Source organism: Bombus vancouverensis, chromosome 8 (assembly GCF_051014615.1).
Source record: "Bombus vancouverensis nearcticus chromosome 8, iyBomVanc1_principal, whole genome shotgun sequence".
Taxonomy (NCBI): Eukaryota; Metazoa; Arthropoda; class Insecta; order Hymenoptera; family Apidae; genus Bombus; species Bombus vancouverensis.
The window spans coordinates 2179252-2202232 of NC_134918.1; the positions used below are offsets into that span (position 1 = coordinate 2179252).

General features: G+C 38.1%; 2 protein-coding genes across 3 annotated transcripts; both read left to right on the forward strand.

The window, feature by feature from the left end:
* Positions 1-7028: 7028 nt before the first annotated feature.
* On the forward strand, positions 7029-7876 carry LOC143302967 (uncharacterized). The gene is made up of 3 exons (XM_076620392.1): positions 7029-7142; positions 7218-7289; positions 7368-7876. The coding sequence occupies exons 1-3, from the start codon at positions 7044-7046 to the stop codon at positions 7779-7781; spliced, it is 585 nt and encodes a 194-aa protein (XP_076476507.1). The 5' UTR covers positions 7029-7043; the 3' UTR covers positions 7782-7876.
* Positions 7877-16402: 8526 nt separating this feature from the next.
* LOC143302972 (uncharacterized) lies at positions 16403-21388 on the forward strand. 2 transcript variants are annotated; one of them, XM_076620405.1, is made up of 6 exons: positions 16403-16823; positions 17969-18081; positions 18580-18678; positions 18789-20377; positions 20453-20541; positions 20644-21388. In XM_076620405.1, the coding sequence occupies exons 1-3, from the start codon at positions 16403-16405 to the stop codon at positions 18610-18612; spliced, it is 567 nt and encodes a 188-aa protein (XP_076476520.1). In that variant the 3' UTR covers positions 18613-18678; positions 18789-20377; positions 20453-20541; positions 20644-21388. The 2 variants fall into 2 exon arrangements, with proteins under 2 accessions (XP_076476520.1, XP_076476521.1); XM_076620406.1 differs by having other exon boundaries at positions 16643-16823; positions 18580-20377.
* The last annotated feature ends 1593 nt before the right edge of the window (positions 21389-22981 follow it).

The window sequence follows — 22981 nt, forward strand, 5'->3', positions numbered from 1 at the left end:
TGTTTTATCGTTATAAATATATAAGTATATATCATCAATAGGAATAAATATCACAAATGTACCTTGTTTTCGAGTATATATATATATGTGCGTGCAATGGTAAATATGACGACTTATTTTACGAGTCACTCGGATTATCAATGGAAGTGAGTGTCATAGATATCGCCTACTTTACAACATGCGTGCATATATATATTGGTAAACATAAGTGAAAATTATATGCATAATTATAAATGTCGTTTGTTTACAGGTGGATAGCATCAGTATTTGGTCTTGTGCGTAGCATACAAGTACTTTATAGTTCTACGGCGCGGATTGCTATTCCTTGAACTAAAAAGTTTCTTTCAAGGTGAGTTAGATTAGTGTAAACGATCATGCATTGGAGGCATGATATAGCGGGTTGTAGGTCCGCTAGGTTTATATCACACATACGACAGTATGATATTCGTGTTCTTGCAGATACTCCGCATATGAAATGAGTGGGTGGGTCGTCACATAGGTCCTGGTGGTCTGGATCTAAGTTATCGAAACAGTCTTGACAAAGATGGCCGTTATCTAAATGGTAGACAGAACGTATCAACCGAACACAGAGGCAAGACTGAACATCCTCCGTCGCTTCCAGATCGAATGCGGGTACGGGCCCGTCTGAGTCCTCTATGTTAGGGTCGATGAACTCGCCACCTGTTCTGGACATACATACGAAAACAGTTAATATATATATTTTATAATTTTTTATAAGTTTTGTTCGGACCTATCCCTTTGTACAAATACTGTATCCCTGTATGTGGTATAATATATAATATGTTATGGTTATGTTAGTTGTTGTTTATTATATATATTTTCCTTATCTCTCTCTTTTTTTTTCTTTTTTTTTATTATTTTTTTTTTTGTGTTCAGTACCTAGCATTGCTATTATAATGCTGTATTACATTGTATTGGCTATTATTTGTGTTGGGATGCGTGCGACGAATTTTCAACATGGTCGCTTGCGTGTATCGTTTGTTTAATGTCAACAGTAGCGTGTTGTTGAAATAGTTAATTTGTTAATCATTATAGTTTATTTTGTAGTGTTTCTGTAATATTGTTTGTGTTTCATGATATTGTGTGTGTCAATACCGTGTGCTACCTTAATGCGATAGCATAGATTGTGTTGTTTTCGAATTTCGATAGTCATTGTTTTGATTATACGTGACTCGCATTTATATAAATCTTGTTTAATTTAGTTAATGTTTTTTTTCTTTTTTTTTGTGTATTGTGTTACCAGATATTTTGTGTAACGTAACTTTATTCCTTTGCACCGAGTTCAGTCATGTTGTTAATATTTAGTTAGTCTATCTTGATTAATTTCTAACCTATTCCTGTGTTTATTAACCTTTCTTATTTTCCCTATTAATTTATTATTGCATGTACTTGCTATTTGCTATTATTTTGTGTATGATATGAGTTAGTTCCCTTATTAGTGATTAAAACCTACTTGTTAGATTAACATTGTCTGTAATTCTTCAGATTCTACTCTTCCGATGCTGCATCACTTACCTAGATCATTCCCACAACATCACCTGATTCTTCGATATGCCTTGGATACTTACTACGGTTGTCTTCAATCGTCTTATATCTGTGGCCATAAAGGTACTGTTTAGTTTATTTAGTTTAATATGTGTATAATGCATTGTGTGTGCGACCGCTATTGTGTATTACAAAATCCACTTCTACATGTTAGATATAATAATATAACAATACTACGTAGATTAATACATAATAAGATATCCTTTTACTTTCAATTAATCTATCTTAATTATTTTCTAACCACTTTCTACACTTATCAGCTATTTTATTTCTTCTTGTTAATCTGCGACATTCATGCATGTACACTTCCTTGTATGGTGATTAATTGTTCACGAGGTAAGTTGCACTTCCACTGTTTTAGTTATTCGTTGAACTAACACGTTTTACATTCAAACAGTAATCGGAGCATTTGTAATAAACTTCTTTTTCTTTTCAGGTTTCCGCCATCTGTGTTGTTCGACGAACAGTGCCATGCTTCCATAGTATTGTTATAACATTTAGTACTGTTGTATTTTGCATTAAGGCAGTTGAAGTTAATTTGTTCATTTATTTTTCAGCTGGCTGTTGTACATGGTGTTTCGCAAACCGAGATCCATAACCTATTTTGCACGTAAACCTTCTCGTATGATGATTACTTGTTCACAAGGTAACTTTCACTTTCACTCTTTTAATTATTTATTGAATCAACACGTTTTATATTCAAACAATAATTAGAGTACATATAATAATTTTTCCTTTTCTCTTTTAGGTGTTCGATATCTGTATTATTCGACGAACAGCACTACAACAGACACTACTGCACTACGTTGCCCACTGAAATCACTTTATTCATTGCTTATTTCGGTTATGCGCTAGTTTTAGCTTGTTTAAGTGCACTGTTCGCGGAATCCCTTTTACTTCAATCTTGACGTTCTGGTTCTGCAAGATTTCTAGCACCTTGTATGGTCCAGTATATTGATCGGAGAATTTTCCTTTACTAGGTTCTTTTAGTAGATATATCGAATCTCCTGTTTTAAAATCTTGAGGGTTAATTCGTCGATCGTTAGTCTTAGTTTGGATTTTATCAAATTTTCTCTTGCCATTCGTTGTACAGTGTTAATTTTATTGAACAGATCTTCGAGATATTCTGCGCATGTTGGTTCCGTGTTCTCTTCGATTGTTACTTCACCAATAGGTTCTCTGCTAGATGTCCGAAACTAATTTGTGCGGGGAGAATTTCGTTCCTTTCCTTCATTTTAGTTTTTATTTTGCGCCAAGACACAGGTTTACTGACATTGATCCAATTATCCAATTGCTTGCTAATAGCATTTAAGATACAAATTTTTGAGAGTGCCGCAGCCATATTAACCCAAAAATATTTTGTATATAGTATAGTGTGATACCATCCATATTTTCCTGGGGGAATCATAAGGTCAGCACTACTTACTATGTTACCTACGTCAAATATTAGATGTAGTAACCAATAAAGTATTTTTAATCCAATTATAATCCAATGGCTAGCATATTTATTCAAGTTTTTATATATATCTTCGACTGGTGATTCCCTGTTTTCTCCCTTTTGATTTCTTTGAGCTCGTTGAACTTGCGTTTCTTCAGCTTGAAAATGTTTAGAATCCTTTTCCTTAGTTACCCTTTTTTCTTCTTCATTTATTTTATTCGCAGCACCTTTATTTTTCTCTACCTTTTCAGGATGAATAGTTTTACTGGAAGTGCTTATTATAATTAAATTATTATTTATTTGTATGGAACGTTTAGGAATATTTTTGGTAGATTTGGAATTATTCTTTGAATTTTTATTACAAACCTTTTTGCTTATAGATTCTGTTTTGGATTTAGGGATAGCTATATTTTTATTTTCTATAGTGTGATCTTCCTTGCAATTTAATGATTTGGCTTTGAGTTCGATAAAGTTTCCTTCTGATGGTTTTATAGAAGTTTTTGAGTGAGATGCACTCGCTATCTCTTTTCCCATTATGGTTGAAACATTCACGAAATTCGTGGAGTCTTGCTTTTGTATCTTTGCCAAGTCGAACGTGGAGAGGCGATTTGCACTTCCCAGCGGGTCCAATATCTCTGTGATGTTAGGCAGTGGATAAGCATTGCCTGTCGTCTCGTCGTTCAATTTCCTAGTTTCTGCTTTGTCTGAAAGTTCTTTGGCACTAATATTATTTATCTTGTTTGGTAACTCAGAAAATTTCTCACTCATGATCCTGTCTATGGCACCGTGCGTCCTTTTATTATTTAACGTGACATTATCCCTTATCACAGCAACGGAATGGTGTTTGCATTGAAAAGTTGATTGGTTGAAATGATCAGCATCTCTCTTTTGATTTAGATCTCTATCGAGGTATTTATTTATGCGTTTTTCTTCCCAAGTTATTGCTCTTGTTTCTTTCCTGACATTTTCTTCTATTCCCGGGTTGTTTAGATGTTTCTGCGACGGCGGTACAAATCTCCAGTCCTGGCGGTTGTTTACAGTATAGATACTATTGTATGGTGGATGAGCGTTGTTTTGGTTATAATTATCCGAAGGTGTCGGACGTTGGTATCGAATTCTATTGTTCACTTGCTTTAATTCTCGTGTTACTTTCACGGCTTAGCGGTACGCATCGTCCAAGGATTGGTATCCTGCTATCTTTACTCGTAAATACACCTCGTTTGGGAGCCCCTTAACGAAAGCTTCCCTCGTGTCTCGATCTATCCTATCTTGAAATACGGTGCCGTACTCGTACCTTTCCCCGTTCATTATCGCCAGCCTGAGATCTTTGACGCGTTCTATGTAGTCCAAAATATCTTCTCCCGGTCGTTGAAATATTGTAGCTAATTCCCCTTTATATTCGTTAACCGTTTTTCCCGGACCGAACATATCTTTTAATTTATTCCCGAAATCGTTTAAACTTATTACTTCTGTGTCTTCTACGGCGAGAGACGCGTGTCCGCGAAGCTTATTCGTTAATGATTTTACTAACTGAGATTCTTGATGCCTAGGAACCATGTTTCGTGCACGCTCGCATGCTCTTAAAAATCGAAATACCGAGGGTCGATGTCCGTCGAACACTGGTACTGTCTGTATTGCATCTTTTAACTTAATTGATTGGGGATTAACTTCTATCGGTATTGTCGCTTGGGAAATTATCGGCGATGATACGGGTGTCTTGATTTCCTTTTTTATTTTCAGTGAACGCACATCGTCTTGTAATTTATTCATTGTTGTACTCATGTCGCGAAAATTCGCATCCCATGCTTTAAGTTTTTCCGATAACATCAAGATCATGCCTTTGTCCAACGATTCTAATTTAGTCGACATTATTTCTTAGGTATATATTTTATCGATAATCGTGACAACTTTAATCCCTTGTGGAGCGAATCGAACCGTTTAAACCAACTTTAATCCTCCGTGGAGCGTATCCCACCGCTGCCACCAAAAATTTATTACTTTACTCTGTTACGTATCTATTTGTTTAAATCGATCAAATTTAAAGTTAAATTTTACTGAAAAATTTTTTTTTTATAGTTTGAGTTTTGAATTTAATCGGAAGGGAAATAAATTGAAATGATATTATTGTGTATTTAATACTGATTTAGATTTCTAATTAATACGGTAGTTGCTGCCACCAGAAATAGTCTAAGGACTATTTCAAAATATTTTATTTTTATTATTTTCTTTTACGCTTAATGGGTAGCGTTAACTGACGCTTAATGCAACTGGTAAACGAATTCCACTTTTCGGCTAACCTGCTATGCGCAGGGATACTAGCACGGGAGAGGATTAAAGCTGGGTACAATAAATATTTTTCCTCGTTGAACGGATTTTTATTTGAATGTAAAATGGCTTAGGTTATTATATGTATATTTTATTAGCTAGATAATATATATTTTAGCGTTGCTGGATTGGATAGGAATGTGAGATTTTTCGTTGTTTTATATAAATTTATTTTTACGTTTGACTTCTTCTTCTCTTTTAATTTCGCTGTAGTAGTTTGCCGTTAGGACCGAAACTCAATTCATTTACTACGATGGATTCTGTCACCACGATTTTCTTGCCTTTTGAGTTTAATAATCGGGGATGATTCTAACGATCCTCTCTGTGTGGGACTCGTGTGATTTCGCAAGCCTTGCCCAAAGACGGGTAATATTTTACCAACAGTGGGAGGAGGAATGCGAAGATCGATGGGTGTTTTCGATAAGCGAAAACACCGTTTGCACAAGCCAACACAGCGAACGATCCTTTGGTTAAATTCTCGAAGGGAAATTGTTCTGTTATATCTCTCTTGCAATCGCATGCAATGATGGCAAGAATATCAGTTAATAGCAATGCCGGTATTGTTCTTAATTTTCGATTGACCCCGACGATGTATTTAATAGTCCTTTCTGTGCGGGACTTATGTGATTTCGCAAGCCTTGCCCAAAGACGGGTAATATTTTACCAACAATGGGAGGAGGAATGCGAAGATCAGTGGATGTTTCAGTAGTTGAAAACACCGTTCGCACAAGCCGACACAGCGGACAACTCTTTTGTTAAAAGTTTAAACAATGATTCTATCTTCAAAACCGTTCACGAAAATAAAACGAAATCGATGATAGGAAGTTCTAATTCAATTCTCGAGGGCAACGAGATTACCAGAGAAGAAGGAAATTTTCAAAATTAATTTTCTTACCTTGAGGAGTAGGTGCTGTTTGGTGCCATTGCCTCAGCCGCTCCGGTGGTCGTCGAAGTTTTGTTGGGTTTATTATTTGAACTCGAATATAGTTTACTATCAACTCTTACTTTATTTATCTATTTTAATACAGACTGAGCAATTCACTTAGCTGGATTAATACCGCAATTACAATGCGCGTTTGTGTTTAAACGATGAAATGAGGACTTCAAAGATAAAATTTTCTTCTAACTTAGTCGCGACTCTCTTTTCTTGACCGAAAAACTAAAGACCCCGAAACACAAAATACTATACAAAATTTCTAAACGCAGTGACGAGCGCAATAACGAACGTAGTAATAAATTAATAATGGGCCGTAATAACAAACGATCACAAGAATTATGAACAAACTAATGAGCGAAGAATAATGAGCCGTAAGGAATGAACACTATAAAAAATGAACGAACGCAAATTATAAGAAGAATGGACACTATAATAATGAACAAAGAATAATGAACCGTAATAAGAATGTTCACCAGAATAATAATGAGCGCTGCGCTATGTTGCTACGCTTATTTATAATGCCATCCCCCACGGGGTGGTGGTCCACTGGGGGTACGCTTCCGTGGGAATCGGGATGTTGCAGTTTGGGCTTCTTGGAATCGTACGTGACAAAATGCAAATTCCATATTTCGACTTAGTTTTTATCAGTCCTGTGTTCCGCTGAGCTAGCGTCTAGGAGATTTGAAGCATTCCACGCTGATCTAATCCTTTCCACGAGAAACTTCCACGTGCTGTACCGTGGGAATTACCGGTGTTCTTCGGCGCGTGGAAGGGCTGATGGCTGCAGCATCATTATCATTTCAATGTTTGCTCGGGCAACACGCGCAGCTCCGCTGCTCTCCCATAACAAGGACCTCCTCCTTCGAGTTGTTTTGCGTAAGTTTGGATGTTTGCATATTAAGGTTGTTTTTGTGATTTTGATTGTTTTTTCCTTTTTTGCTATTTCCCTAGGCTTCGGTGATCGACGTTCGAACAATGTTTGCGGAGTCGTTTCCATCAGAGGTTCCTTTCCAGACTTCCCTGGTACGTATTTAGTCTTGTTTTTAGTCCGCTTGATTCGTCCTGTTTCGTTTTATTTAAAATATACCGTGTTGTTCTCAGCCCAAGCGAAAGAGGGATTCCGAAGAACCCATGGGCGACTCGGGAGGACCAATCAAACGCATGCGGCCCTGTGATAAACCACGAATATCAGAGTGGTTGGAGGAACTATTCAACATTGGTGCCGAGGCCGTGTCGAAATTGGGCTTTGACGATTTGGTTACTTTCGACGAGAATTTCTTCGATGCAGAGACCGTCGTATTGGAGAGGGAACCCCCTCTGGTTGAAATCGTTGATACCGATCGTTGCGTGAAAGTTCGTTTTGCGAATGAAATTCCCGAAGAGGTTTTGGAGGCACATCTTCGTCACCATGCTTCTGGGAGAAAGGGAATTTCCCCTGTTGTGCGCTATTGGTGTATGCGTGAGTTCAGCGAACTTTATCCCGGAGCTCCTTGCTTCGATTTTGATTTAGTGTAGCTGCTTCAATTTCGTTGGTTCGCTGTTTGATGTTCCTTATTATTATTAATTTTTTGATGTATTTTGTTTTGTGTTCAATATATATATATATGTCGGAGCGGACATTAGAATTAGGGTTAGGGGCGTGAAACGAATCTTCGTTTGGGTTACACGTTGTCGTTGTGCAATAGAGAAGACATCGGCTAGTGCAAATACGATTATTATAGAGCCGGACAAGTAACCGTGGTAGTTAGGCACTCGAGAAACTAATGACAATGATCCTAGGTTCAATAACGAATCCGCGGTCGACGGGATGATAGATGAACGTACTCACAAAATCTAAGTCGGATGCGTGATATTCACTGGTCGTAAAGGGTTACTCCTCTCATCATTGAGATCGCGAACGAGAATGCCTTTCCTGTCCCGATGATGCCACAGAGGAAAACTATAATGGGGTGTGTCTAAGGACACGAGATCATCGGATTCGTCGAGAAAAGCCTTCGTTCAGAAAGTAAGGGAACTTGGCGTTGCTGCTAATTGGTCAATCTCCATATCGGTGGTTAGAAAAGGATGTTAGCCGCCCTCGAGGGAAAGTTGCTAGTGGGAGACGCCACTAGTTGAAAAATATGTCTCCCCTATCTTCCCGTAGTTGGGACAAAGACTGTTTGTCTGTTTGAAGGACTTTAGTTAACTAAACCTTAAGATTTATAACGGGCTCTCGGGCTAGCCGAACATGTCCTGCGGAGACGCATCGACATCTGGCAATCATCTTACTCGAAGAATAGGGTCTGCACGTGGCGAGCCACGGGACAGAAACCGTTGGAATGTTTATTGTCTCGTGTCGCCCCGAATATTTCTTTTAAGGAGAGCTATAGAATTACTCCATACCTTGTTAGGCAAAACGTTCATCCCGTGACCGCGGCTACGTTCGGCGACTGACTGTCGCCTCGAGCCCAAGCTCATTATCACGACTCTCGAACAATTACAATCGGGTTGAATAACTACAATTGTTCAATTACAGCTATAGTAGACTCTAGGTTACAATGTTGCGGGATTATCCAAAATTCCAAAGGCTCCGCTGTTCTTTCATCTCCGACACGGCCTTCCTGACTATCACACGTCCTCGTGTGTAACTAAAATATCGTGTTTTCTTTCATTAGATTCAACTGACATTATTTACGATTTAACTAAATGTCCAAGCAAGTCAAGGGTCCAGTGCAATAACAAAATTTCGTTCGGAGGCTTGACAACACAAAACTAAAAGAGAACAAGAATTTGTAGCGTTATAATTTGTATTCAAAGTGCTAGTTGCGTTCTGTGAGTCGCCAGACCGTAATGACACGACAGATCATGTTCGATTTCATACACTGATGAATCTCAGTTGGTTGGATCATATTGCTACGTTGGGTGTATCACTATGGGTATATTGCAGATGTATGAAACATCACAGTGGATATATTGCAGACACGCAAAACGTCACTGTGGGTATATTACAGATGTATGAGACATCACAGTGGATATATTGCAGATACGCAAAACGTCACTGTGGGTATATTACAGATACATGAGACATCACAGTGGATATATTGCAAATACGCAAACGTCACTGTGGGTATATTACAGATGTATGAGACATCACAGTGGATATATTGCAGACACGCAAAACGTCACTGTGGGTATATCACAGATGTATGAGACATCACAGTGGATATATTGCAGATACGCAAAACGTCACTGTGGGTATATTACAGATATATGAGACATCACAGTGGATATATTGCAGATACGCAAAACGTCACTGTGGGTATATTACAGATGTGTGAGACATCACAGTGGATATATTGCAGATACGCAAAACGTCACTGTGGGTATATTACAGATGTATGAGACATCACAGTGGATATATTGCAGATACGCAAAACGTCACTGTGGGTATACACTACGACCACAACGTGGTGTTAATGATCCTCTGAGGTCAGTGCACTTGCATCGTTATTATCACCATCGTTGTCACCACCACAGACGTCCATCTCAGCAGGGGCGCAACTTTCTAGCATCTTTCTCAGTCTGTCATGTCTGTCCTTATATGATTGTTTGCCGTCTAAGGTTTTTAAAGTATATCTACCTCCTTCCAAAATCTTTGCTATCTCGAATGGACTTCTGAATTTCGGATCTAACTTCGTCTAGTTTCTTTCCTCGTTTTTGCATAATACAAAATCACCAAGGTTAAACCTAACTACCTTAGTTTTAGTTTTGTCAACTCCACCTTTATCGTACCTAGCACTAATTTCTATATCCTCTATTGCCCGCTGTCTTACATCAGAGATATCTACTTCTTTTTCTTCGATATTATCGGGTATCAATGAGTCGTAAGGTCTTTGCTGTTCCACCAATTAATAGTTCCAATGGGCTCGATTTAGTCACGCGGTTGGTGGTGCAATTTAAAGCCAGCCGTATTTTTGCCAACCGCGTCTAGCCACGATCGCCCGGTCGTTTCTATGATCGTGAACATAATTTTCAACGTACCGTAATACGCTCTACCTGACCGTTGGCCCTACTCGCACCGGTTGAGATTAAGTGGAGTTTTAGTGTTCACCTTGCCAGAAATCTTGGAATTCTTTACCCGTTAGGACACCTCTCTTGGTCCGCTATTATCCGGCAAGGACTGCCGAATAAAAATATAGTACTTAAGTGCTTTACCGGTACTAAGGAAATCTACTTTGCGAGTATGATGCAGATATGCGAATTTAGTGAAGACGTAGACCAAAACAATGACATATTCTTTCGAACCACTTTTACCGCTTAGTTTACCCGTTATGTCCACGTGAACTGTAAGCCAAGGTATGCTGGTCTTAGGTATAGGATGTAATTCAGCTCGTATTTTACCTGAACTGGCCTTCGAAACTTGACAAGCGTGACAGTTCTCTACGAATTCGCGAACATACTCCGCCATTCCTTCGAACCAGTAACACTCGCACAGTTTCTCAAGCGTTTTATCCCAACCTAAGTGCATAATGGACTGGTGCACATGGTTAATAACAGACCACCTAAACCCTCTCGGCACGATGGGCAGGCAGAGAGTTCTACCTTTTCTCTGTATTCTACGATGAAGAGTGCCGGACCGTAACTCATACGTATTCGCGACGTCTTCCGCGAGCTCTTCGTTCTGTAATTTATTGACGATCTCAGAAATTTGTGGGTCGCGACGTTGTTCCGCTGGTAGCCAATCGTCGGAGATTTCGGCTAGGTTAATTTCTTTCTCTGCAATTTTGCTGAACGTACCGCGATCTAAGTCTACGGGATTTCGCGAAAAGAAATCTACGTGGGTCATTCGTTTACCCTCCCGGTACATAATGTCAAAGGTAAAAGTTTGCAGGTAAGCCCACCACCTGTAAACCCTGTCGTTCAAGTGTACCTTATTGCGGGATGCTTTCAGGGAGTTGCAGTCGGTGACAACAAGAAATTCTCGTCCGTGTAAGTAATGACGGAAGTGCTTGACGGCGTTTACAACTGCTAGCTTTTCCAATTCGTAGGAATGATACCTAGATTCTGCAGGGCTAGTTCTTTTGCTGTAATATTCCACTACTCGATTTTTACCTTCAACCCTGTGCATTAAAATAACCTCATATCCATCCGAACTAGCGTCGATACGAAGTTCTATCGGGTAGTTCGGGTCAAATACCATTAACACCGGCGCGTCGGTCAGGGCGGAAATTACCTTTTGCCTTATTTTTCCATGCCTATCTGTCCAAGTCATGTTTTTATTATCGGAAGTAAGCGCATACAAGGGTTTCATTACCCGTGTAAATTTAGGGACGAATTTTCGGAAATAAAGGGCTAAACCTATGAACTGCCTGAGCTGTGTGACGGTCGTTGACGCAGGTAAAGAACTCAAGGCGTGCATTTTACCCGGATTGGGACGAACTTCTCCGACGTAAATTACATATTCCAAATAGAGTACCGATGCCTTTAGAAAAGAACATTTTGAAAAGTTAAAGGAGAATCCGGCTTTTACAAGGGTATCTAGTACGGTGTGCAATACTTTTAGAGCTTGATCTATCGAGTCGGCAATAATTAGGACATCATCCAAATAGACGACAACGTACGAATGGCACGTTGGCTGTTATACGTGTTTTCAAAGGAATCTCAAGAACGATCTCTCGTTTCGTTTGTTCGCAACATCGAAATCAGCAGCCGCTGCTGAATAAATGAAGGAAAGTGTAGTACAGATCACTCCGACCAAATGATTTCTTATGTTACCACAATTAAAAAGGGTCAAATGTTACAGAAGACTTGGCACGCGACTACTCCTGAGGGTTTCCGTAGTAAACGCTTTGATGGTTTACAAAATTGTAGCAAGGAAGAACATAAATATTAGAATATTTAGACAAGTATGAGTTGCAAAATTATTAGGGTTGTCCGAAGATATAAGAATCCCCATTTTCGACGGAGTCAGCATAGTATCGCCGTCCCGAAAATGACTTCCGGAAGAAACATTAAACGCGCACGCACTTATGTTATGCAAATAAAGGACATCGAATGGATCGAACAAAGGCACAAAAGAATTCGAAGAAAACAACAACTTATTATCCAAATTGTTCATCGAGGGTAATCAATGCTGTATACTTCCTAGAATTAGGATGAATAGGGGTTTGGAGAAACCCACCGGCCATGTCCAGAATAATAAAATATCTCGCTTTTGCAATCTCGCGACTCGATCCGCAATGAGGGGTAAAGGCTACCGATCCGCGACCGTATGTTTATTTAGTTCTCGAAAATCTGTCTATCATCTATCTGTACCATTGTTCGTCTTCACGAGTAACACGGGGCTCGCGAACGGTGAATTACTAGGCTTTATGATTTTTGGCTGTAATTAAGTCGCTTGTTCTATCACGTACTACTCTGCGCTCGCGAAGTCTATTAGGACTCCTTGTACGGCGATGTTAGGATCAATTAATTGTACTTCTAACTGTCCTGTATTTTTTTGTACGAGTACGTAGGGAACCCGTAACGGATGAATCTCTGAATTTTCGAAAAGAAAGATTAATCGACTTTTATCACTACCACGTACCTCACTGTCAACTTCATTGACATCGATCTCGTTTTCAGCGGTTTTATTACGGGCATGAATTATTTTTGTTTTACACATAGCGAGGCTAGTTTGTGTAATATTACGTCAAGATCTTGGCTTAAAATTTGACGAGCAATCGCGATATCGTATTTTTAAATAACTATCAGCCAGGACATGAAAAATTTATCTCTAACCACTAACACCTGCAACGGGCAAGATTTGAGCGATACGTTTAGTACCAATATCTCTTATTCCTCGCATTACTACTATATCAATCGTTCTTTTGCCAGAAATTCTCAAGACTACGGATTCTTTAATTAGCGAACACTCGGCTCCGAAATCGGGGTAAAATGGAAACGACTCACCCGGATGGCTTGATCTACCAGTTGGCGCCTCCACTACGTGGAAGTCGATTCGACACTCGGTATTGAAATTATATTCAGGAAACTGCTTTGTAAAGGATTTTCCTCCATAATCAGATTGGTAGCTGCGCACCATGCAGCGGAGTCGAAAAATTGTTAGGTTCCACACTCGATTCTTGCACTAGCGACGGAATTAACTCGCGCACGATGGTCGTAAGCTCTTGCACTGTTATAACCGGCACTGATCCCACTTCTGATGTCGGAGCGGACATTAGAATTAGGGTTAGGGGCGTGAAACGAATCTTCGTTTGGGTTACACGTTGTCGTTGTGCAATAGAGAAGACATCGGCTAGTGCAAATACGATTATTATAGAGCCGGACAAGTAACCGTGGTAGTTAGGCACTCGAGAAACTAATGACAATGATCCTAGGTTCAATAACGAATCCGCGGTCGACGGGATGATAGATGAACGTACTCACAAAATCTAAGTCGGATGCGTGATATTCACTGGTCGTAAAGGGTTACTCCTCTCATCATTGAGATCGCGAACGAGAATGCCTTTCCTGTCCCGATGATGCCACAGAGGAAAACTATAATGGGGTGTGTCTAAGGACACGAGATCATCGGATTCGTCGAGAAAAGCCTTCGTTCAGAAAGTAAGGGAACTTGGCGTTGCTGCTAATTGGTCAATCTCCATATCGGTGGTTAGAAAAGGATGTTAGCCGCCCTCGAGGGAAAGTTGCTAGTGGGAGACGCCACTAGTTGAAAAATATGTCTCCCCTATCTTCCCGTAGTTGGGACAAAGACTGTTTGTCTGTTTGAAGGACTTTAGTTAACTAAACCTTAAGATTTATAACGGGCTCTCGGGCTAGCCGAACATGTCCTGCGGAGACGCATCGACATCTGGCAATCATCTTACTCGAAGAATAGGGTCTGCACGTGGCGAGCCACGGGACAGAAACCGTTGGAATGTTTATTGTCTCGTGTCGCCCCGAATATTTCTTTTAAGGAGAGCTATAGAATTACTCCATACCTTGTTAGGCAAAACGTTCATCCCGTGACCGCGGCTACGTTCGGCGACTGACTGTCGCCTCGAGCCCAAGCTCATTATCACGACTCTCGAACAATTACAATCGGGTTGAATAACTACAATTGTTCAATTACAGCTATAGTAGACTCTAGGTTACAATGTTGCGGGATTATCCAAAATTCCAAAGGCTCCGCTGTTCTTTCATCTCCGACATATATATATATATATATATATATATATTTTGAATGTGATAGTGTTAGGTTATCTATTTTACGTTTGTTATTTTTTTCAATTTTATATTTCCCCCCTTTTAATTAATTATATATATATATTTTTTTTTACATTTGTAGTTGCGCATAGAATTTATTAAAGAAAAGTGTTAACAATGTGTTTTCATGATTTGTTTCTCGCGCCTGACTTCCATTAATCCCTAATATTCCTGTCGCCATGACGCGTGTAAATCCAACATGGCTGCTCATAAATGTCATCAGTAAAGTTTTTAGTGACGGGTCTTTAGTTTTGTTTGATATCGAAGTAATTTTTCGTCTGTCGCTCGTTTTTCCTTATTCTACCGCAATTGGAACATTTATTTATTAATATTGTTTTAAAGTGACAATAGTATAATATGTATATATATATATATATATATATATATATGTTTATGTTGTGTGTCACTTCAATATGGCTAATGTTTTGTAATTCTTCGATTGCGTTATTTATTGTTTTGAGTAGTTTATTTTATAGAGTATTCGATAATATAAAACATATGCACTCACACATACATACATATATATATATATATATATATGTATATATATATATACGTATTTATATGTATATTTCTCTCGTTCATGTAGTGTTCGTACGAAATGAAATGTTAATTATTTATTTTATATTAATTTCTTTTAATAAGATAGAACACGCACACGCACACGTATATATGTATATATTTCTGGCAAAGTGATTTTCATTTAGATTCTTTTGTGATATAGTGTTGTGTATTTGAGGTTATGTGTCAATCATTTGATTTCATATATACATATATATTTTGTATTGTGACAACATAGTATTGAAGGTTTTGTTTCTAGATTATTGTGCGTTTAATGTGTGTTTACATATTTGTGCTTGATGACAGAATTTCTGTAAGCAATTCCTCAAGTCGTTGCGGTGTTAATTATTTTGAGCGTTTGGCCTGTCGACAGGTTGTCGCTTGGTCCCAAGTGTTGCGTTGTGTGTTCTATTTTTTTTGTAGATTATTAATAGTGGTTTTAGTTTAGAAAATAGATTTTTATATGTTTATATGGAGACATGCATGTTTCGTAGCGTAGTTCTTATTTTATAACTCTTTACCGGAACGTAGGCTAGTTTTAAGTATGTTTCTGTTTAATAGAATGCGCACACATATATATATGTTTCTGACAATGTAACTTTTATTTCTTTAATAATACAATATTGTATGTTTTATGTATTCGTTAGACTATTAGTTTTTAACTTCGTATATACTTATATTTCATAAATTGATAATATTGTATTTGTTGCATAGTATTATAAGCACTAACACTAATATTTACTAGTTTATTACATATCTAGCATATATGTTTATACTTATATGTAACTCTCCAAGTTGATTGATTAAAATATATTTATATATACATGTATTTCTGGCGCTTCAATTATTTCCCTTTTTGTAGTTATTCTTATTTCCTGGTTTATTTGTTTGGTTCGTAACTCGTTCAATCCGTTAGCTGGTTTTATTTATTTTATTTTATACTGGTTGGATTTATTAGTCGCCCTCGCTTTGTTAATCCTTCCTTTAGTTTCGTAGCGCCGTGTGTTCGTTTGTGCATTCAAATCTTTATTCGCGCGTTTTGTATAGAATAGTTTTCTTGTTCTTGTTACGGCGCGTGCGGAGCGCGGGACGTGACACCCCCGCCCTTGGAGTTCAAATTTCCAAAGGAAATTTGACTGATGGTGTCTCTGAGTTCGCTCAAGGCGGACGTAGATGGCGTTGGTTGTTAAGTGACTACCGGTGTTATCGATATCCCTCGAGGTTGTGCTGTTTGATCATCGATATTTCGTTTTCTTTTGAGGTATAGTAGCAGGTGGGTAACTGAGCCGCATATTGCTCCTAATAGGGCGATTCCACATCCGTAAGTTTCACGTAACTGGTATCCGTGTATGGCTATATCTATTATCGTCTTGATTAGTTTAAATATTACAAGTATTCCAAATATTGCTGCACTGACAGTTCCAAATTCCATAAAACCAATCCATAAGCTTGATACGGTATTTTTTGCTATTGTCGTTAATGTGTTTTCGTCCATCATTCCCAGGATGTTTACTGTTCCAGGGACGATTGTTTTTCCTGTTGCTCCTCTGGCCAATGCGTTCAAGACTGCAGATTTTTCTGCCGGGAACATGACGTGGTCCCGTAGTGCATCGAGGTCTTTTTGGGTATGTATTCCGCTCGTGGCCAACGACGATGGTGCTGAATATTGCCACGTTTGGCGTACGTCCGGGCGGAGTTCCTGTGGTGCAATTGTTTCCATGGGTTTTGGTACGAATTTGTGCCAGAGTCCGTCGATATTGTATAGCGTAGGTAGTACCGCGCTACATTCTCTGTGGTTTCCGTGTTGCGTTAGGATGTGTGTTTTTGGCGTTAAAAATGCGGTGCGATTCCCTTGCCAAACGGGTAGCTCCGAGTAGCATTCTGTTGTATGTCGTACTTTTACTTGTACCGGAATGCATTTGACTATGTGGACTGCTTCTCCTGCGATCAGGGCCATGTGTCCTGGGGTTTTGGATATGGTATATGCAAATTCATCGGGCAGTAAGATTGCTCAGCTTAAAGCATTTTCTATTAGTTTCTTCTGCGTGGTACATCTTTGTGTCAGTATATCATGGTACGATGTTGTCATTTGTCGTTTAATATGTTTCTCTACGTAAATGAATTTTGAGTTGACGTATGCGAATATGTCCAAGTTTTCGACTGCTGTCTTGCTTTTGGAGATAAACGTATTTCCTCTTGTTGTTTCAACTATTTGGGGTGTTCGGTGGATAGTAGGGTATATTCACACAGTGGCTGTTCTCCGGTTTTAGTCAGTGCAAATGTTACTTCTTGCGTTGTTAGTGCGTAAACTGGTTGTGCTGATTCTCTGTTGGTTTTTATTTCCTGGATCTTTGTAGCAATTCCTTCATATAGCACATCGTACTGATCAAATTTGCATGGTGAGGGTGGTTGTGGTTGCCAATAAGTGTATCCGTCTTCAGCGTCTAGACAGTTTCCTTCGCTAAAGGTACATACTGTTCCTGATTTCAGTAGAATTTTGTTCGCCTCGATCCGTACTGGCACAACTGCTGATTTTAAACTTATCCTTACTGTTGCTTGTACGACGACCTTTTCCCAGCTCCCGTATGGGTCTACATACTGTGTTCCCTGGCAGCTGCCGTCGTCTGTTAGCTTGCCGGCTAGGACAAGCGACCTTGTTTCTGTTGCATTATCTTTTAGGCCAACTATAAGGTTTTGTGGTCCGAGTGAAAACGTGCCGTCTTGGTGCATCCTTGCACATTGTTGGTCGGTTGTTTCATGGAGGTATTCGGCGAATCCGTTATGCACTGCCGACGTGTGAAAGTGCATGCCACAGTAATATACAATTCGAGTTATTTGCACCTTGCATTGCCTTACGTTGGTAAATTCAAATTCTGAGAGTTGAAGTAGTTGTATATAAATATCTTGGGTTTCAGTCATTGTAGGCTGTATGCTGCAGTCCCCGATGGAGTTTAGAGAGATAGTGGTAACGTTGAGGTGGTTGCCATTGCAGTCATATCCTACCAGGCCGTATGCTATTTTGATGAGGGTAAGTACGATGACCAGGCGATTCATCTTCCTATTAACAATTTATTAAATTGTTTCTTACTCTCGAGTTTATTAGAAATAAGAATAATCTTTTATTATTATTAATATATATAAAAAAAAATTTATATTTATATGTTTTTTTTTTCTTGTTAAAACTTATTATCGGTGAAAATAAATACCATGAATGCTACCTGGGTTATAATTATATACGTATATGCATACGTATTGGTAAGTAATATAGATGAGATTTGTTTTATCGTTATAAATATATAAGTATATATCATCAATAGGAATAAATATCACAAATGTACCTTGTTTTCGAGTATATATATATATGTGCGTGCAATGGTAAATATGACGACTTATTTTACGAGTCACTCGGATTATCAATGGAAGTGAGTGTCATAGATATCGCCTACTTTACAACATGCGTGCATATATATATTGGTAAACATAAGTGAAAATTATATGCATAATTATAAATGTCGTTTGTTTACAGGTGGATAGCATCAGTATTTGGTCTTGTGCGTAGCATACAAGTACTTTATAGTTCTACGGCGCGGATTGCTATTCCTTGAACTAAAAAGTTTCTTTCAAGGTGAGTTAGATTAGTGTAAACGATCATGCATTGGAGGCATGATATAGCGGGTTGTAGGTCCGCTAGGTTTATATCACACATACGACAGTATGATATTCGTGTTCTTGCAGATACTCCGCATATGAAATGAGTGGGTGGGTCGTCACATAGGTCCTGGTGGTCTGGATCTAAGTTATCGAAACAGTCTTGACAAAGATGGCCGTTATCTAAATGGTAGACAGAACGTATCAACCGAACACAGAGGCAAGACTGAACATCCTCCGTCGCTTCCAGATCGAATGCGGGTACGGGCCCGTCTGAGTCCTCTATGTTAGGGTCGATGAACTCGCCACCTGTTCTGGACATACATACGAAAACAGTTAATATATATATTTTATAATTTTTTATAAGTTTTGTTCGGACCTATCCCTTTGTACAAATACTGTATCCCTGTATGTGGTATAATATATAATATGTTATGGTTATGTTAGTTGTTGTTTATTATATATATTTTCCTTATCTCTCTCTTTTTTTTTCTTTTTTTTTATTATTTTTTTTTTTGTGTTCAGTACCTAGCATTGCTATTATAATGCTGTATTACATTGTATTGGCTATTATTTGTGTTGGGATGCGTGCGACGAATTTTCAACATGGTCGCTTGCGTGTATCGTTTGTTTAATGTCAACAGTAGCGTGTTGTTGAAATAGTTAATTTGTTAATCATTATAGTTTATTTTGTAGTGTTTCTGTAATATTGTTTGTGTTTCATGATATTGTGTGTGTCAATACCGTGTGCTACCTTAATGCGATAGCATAGATTGTGTTGTTTTCGAATTTCGATAGTCATTGTTTTGATTATACGTGACTCGCATTTATATAAATCTTGTTTAATTTAGTTAATGTTTTTTTTCTTTTTTTTTGTGTATTGTGTTACCAGATATTTTGTGTAACGTAACTTTATTCCTTTGCACCGAGTTCAGTCATGTTGTTAATATTTAGTTAGTCTATCTTGATTAATTTCTAACCTATTCCTGTGTTTATTAACCTTTCTTATTTTCCCTATTAATTTATTATTGCATGTACTTGCTATTTGCTATTATTTTGTGTATGATATGAGTTAGTTCCCTTATTAGTGATTAAAACCTACTTGTTAGATTAACATTGTCTGTAATTCTTCAGATTCTACTCTTCCGATGCTGCATCACTTACCTAGATCATTCCCACAACATCACCTGATTCTTCGATATGCCTTGGATACTTACTACGGTTGTCTTCAATCGTCTTATATCTGTGGCCATAAAGGTACTGTTTAGTTTATTTAGTTTAATATGTGTATAATGCATTGTGTGTGCGACCGCTATTGTGTATTACAAAATCCACTTCTACATGTTAGATATAATAATATAACAATACTACGTAGATTAATACATAATAAGATATCCTTTTACTTTCAATTAATCTATCTTAATTATTTTCTAACCACTTTCTACACTTATCAGCTATTTTATTTCTTCTTGTTAATCTGCGACATTCATGCATGTACACTTCCTTGTATGGTGATTAATTGTTCACGAGGTAAGTTGCACTTCCACTGTTTTAGTTATTCGTTGAACTAACACGTTTTACATTCAAACAGTAATCGGAGCATTTGTAATAAACTTCTTTTTCTTTTCAGGTTTCCGCCATCTGTGTTGTTCGACGAACAGTGCCATGCTTCCATAGTATTGTTATAACATTTAGTACTGTTGTATTTTGCATTAAGGCAGTTGAAGTTAATTTGTTCATTTATTTTTCAGCTGGCTGTTGTACATGGTGTTTCGCAAACCGAGATCCATAACCTATTTTGCACGTAAACCTTCTCGTATGATGATTACTTGTTCACAAGGTAACTTTCACTTTCACTCTTTTAATTATTTATTGAATCAACACGTTTTATATTCAAACAATAATTAGAGTACATATAATAATTTTTCCTTTTCTCTTTTAGGTGTTCGATATCTGTATTATTCGACGAACAGCACTACAACAGACACTACTGCACTACGTTGCCCACTGAAATCACTTTATTCATTGCTTATTTCGGTTATGCGCTAGTTTTAGCTTGTTTAAGTGCACTGTTCGCGGAATCCCTTTTACTTCAATCTTGACGTTCTGGTTCTGCAAGATTTCTAGCACCTTGTATGGTCCAGTATATTGATCGGAGAATTTTCCTTTACTAGGTTCTTTTAGTAGATATATCGAATCTCCTGTTTTAAAATCTTGAGGGTTAATTCGTCGATCGTTAGTCTTAGTTTGGATTTTATCAAATTTTCTCTTGCCATTCGTTGTACAGTGTTAATTTTATTGAACAGATCTTCGAGATATTCTGCGCATGTTGGTTCCGTGTTCTCTTCGATTGTTACTTCACCAATAGGTTCTCTGCTAGATGTCCGAAACTAATTTGTGCGGGGAGAATTTCGTTCCTTTCCTTCATTTTAGTTTTTATTTTGCGCCAAGACACAGGTTTACTGACATTGATCCAATTATCCAATTGCTTGCTAATAGCATTTAAGATACAAATTTTTGAGAGTGCCGCAGCCATATTAACCCAAAAATATTTTGTATATAGTATAGTGTGATACCATCCATATTTTCCTGGGGGAATCATAAGGTCAGCACTACTTACTATGTTACCTACGTCAAATATTAGATGTAGTAACCAATAAAGTATTTTTAATCCAATTATAATCCAATGGCTAGCATATTTATTCAAGTTTTTATATATATCTTCGACTGGTGATTCCCTGTTTTCTCCCTTTTGATTTCTTTGAGCTCGTTGAACTTGCGTTTCTTCAGCTTGAAAATGTTTAGAATCCTTTTCCTTAGTTACCCTTTTTTCTTCTTCATTTATTTTATTCGCAGCACCTTTATTTTTCTCTACCTTTTCAGGATGAATAGTTTTACTGGAAGTGCTTATTATAATTAAATTATTATTTATTTGTATGGAACGTTTAGGAATATTTTTGGTAGATTTGGAATTATTCTTTGAATTTTTATTACAAACCTTTTTGCTTATAGATTCTGTTTTGGATTTAGGGATAGCTATATTTTTATTTTCTATAGTGTGATCTTCCTTGCAATTTAATGATTTGGCTTTGAGTTCGATAAAGTTTCCTTCTGATGGTTTTATAGAAGTTTTTGAGTGAGATGCACTCGCTATCTCTTTTCCCATTATGGTTGAAACATTCACGAAATTCGTGGAGTCTTGCTTTTGTATCTTTGCCAAGTCGAACGTGGAGAGGCGATTTGCACTTCCCAGCGGGTCCAATATCTCTGTGATGTTAGGCAGTGGATAAGCATTGCCTGTCGTCTCGTCGTTCAATTTCCTAGTTTCTGCTTTGTCTGAAAGTTCTTTGGCACTAATATTATTTATCTTGTTTGGTAACTCAGAAAATTTCTCACTCATGATCCTGTCTATGGCACCGTGCGTCCTTTTATTATTTAACGTGACATTATCCCTTATCACAGCAACGGAATGGTGTTTGCATTGAAAAGTTGATTGGTTGAAATGATCAGCATCTCTCTTTTGATTTAGATCTCTATCGAGGTATTTATTTATGCGTTTTTCTTCCCAAGTTATTGCTCTTGTTTCTTTCCTGACATTTTCTTCTATTCCCGGGTTGTTTAGATGTTTCTGCGACGGCGGTACAAATCTCCAGTCCTGGCGGTTGTTTACAGTATAGATACTATTGTATGGTGGATGAGCGTTGTTTTGGTTATAATTATCCGAAGGTGTCGGACGTTGGTATCGAATTCTATTGTTCACTTGCTTTAATTCTCGTGTTACTTTCACGGCTTAGCGGTACGCATCGTCCAAGGATTGGTATCCTGCTATCTTTACTCGTAAATACACCTCGTTTGGGAGCCCCTTAACGAAAGCTTCCCTCGTGTCTCGATCTATCCTATCTTGAAATACGGTGCCGTACTCGTACCTTTCCCCGTTCATTATCGCCAGCCTGAGATCTTTGACGCGTTCTATGTAGTCCAAAATATCTTCTCCCGGTCGTTGAAATATTGTAGCTAATTCCCCTTTATATTCGTTAACCGTTTTTCCCGGACCGAACATATCTTTTAATTTATTCCCGAAATCGTTTAAACTTATTACTTCTGTGTCTTCTACGGCGAGAGACGCGTGTCCGCGAAGCTTATTCGTTAATGATTTTACTAACTGAGATTCTTGATGCCTAGGAACCATGTTTCGTGCACGCTCGCATGCTCTTAAAAATCGAAATACCGAGGGTCGATGTCCGTCGAACACTGGTACTGTCTGTATTGCATCTTTTAAC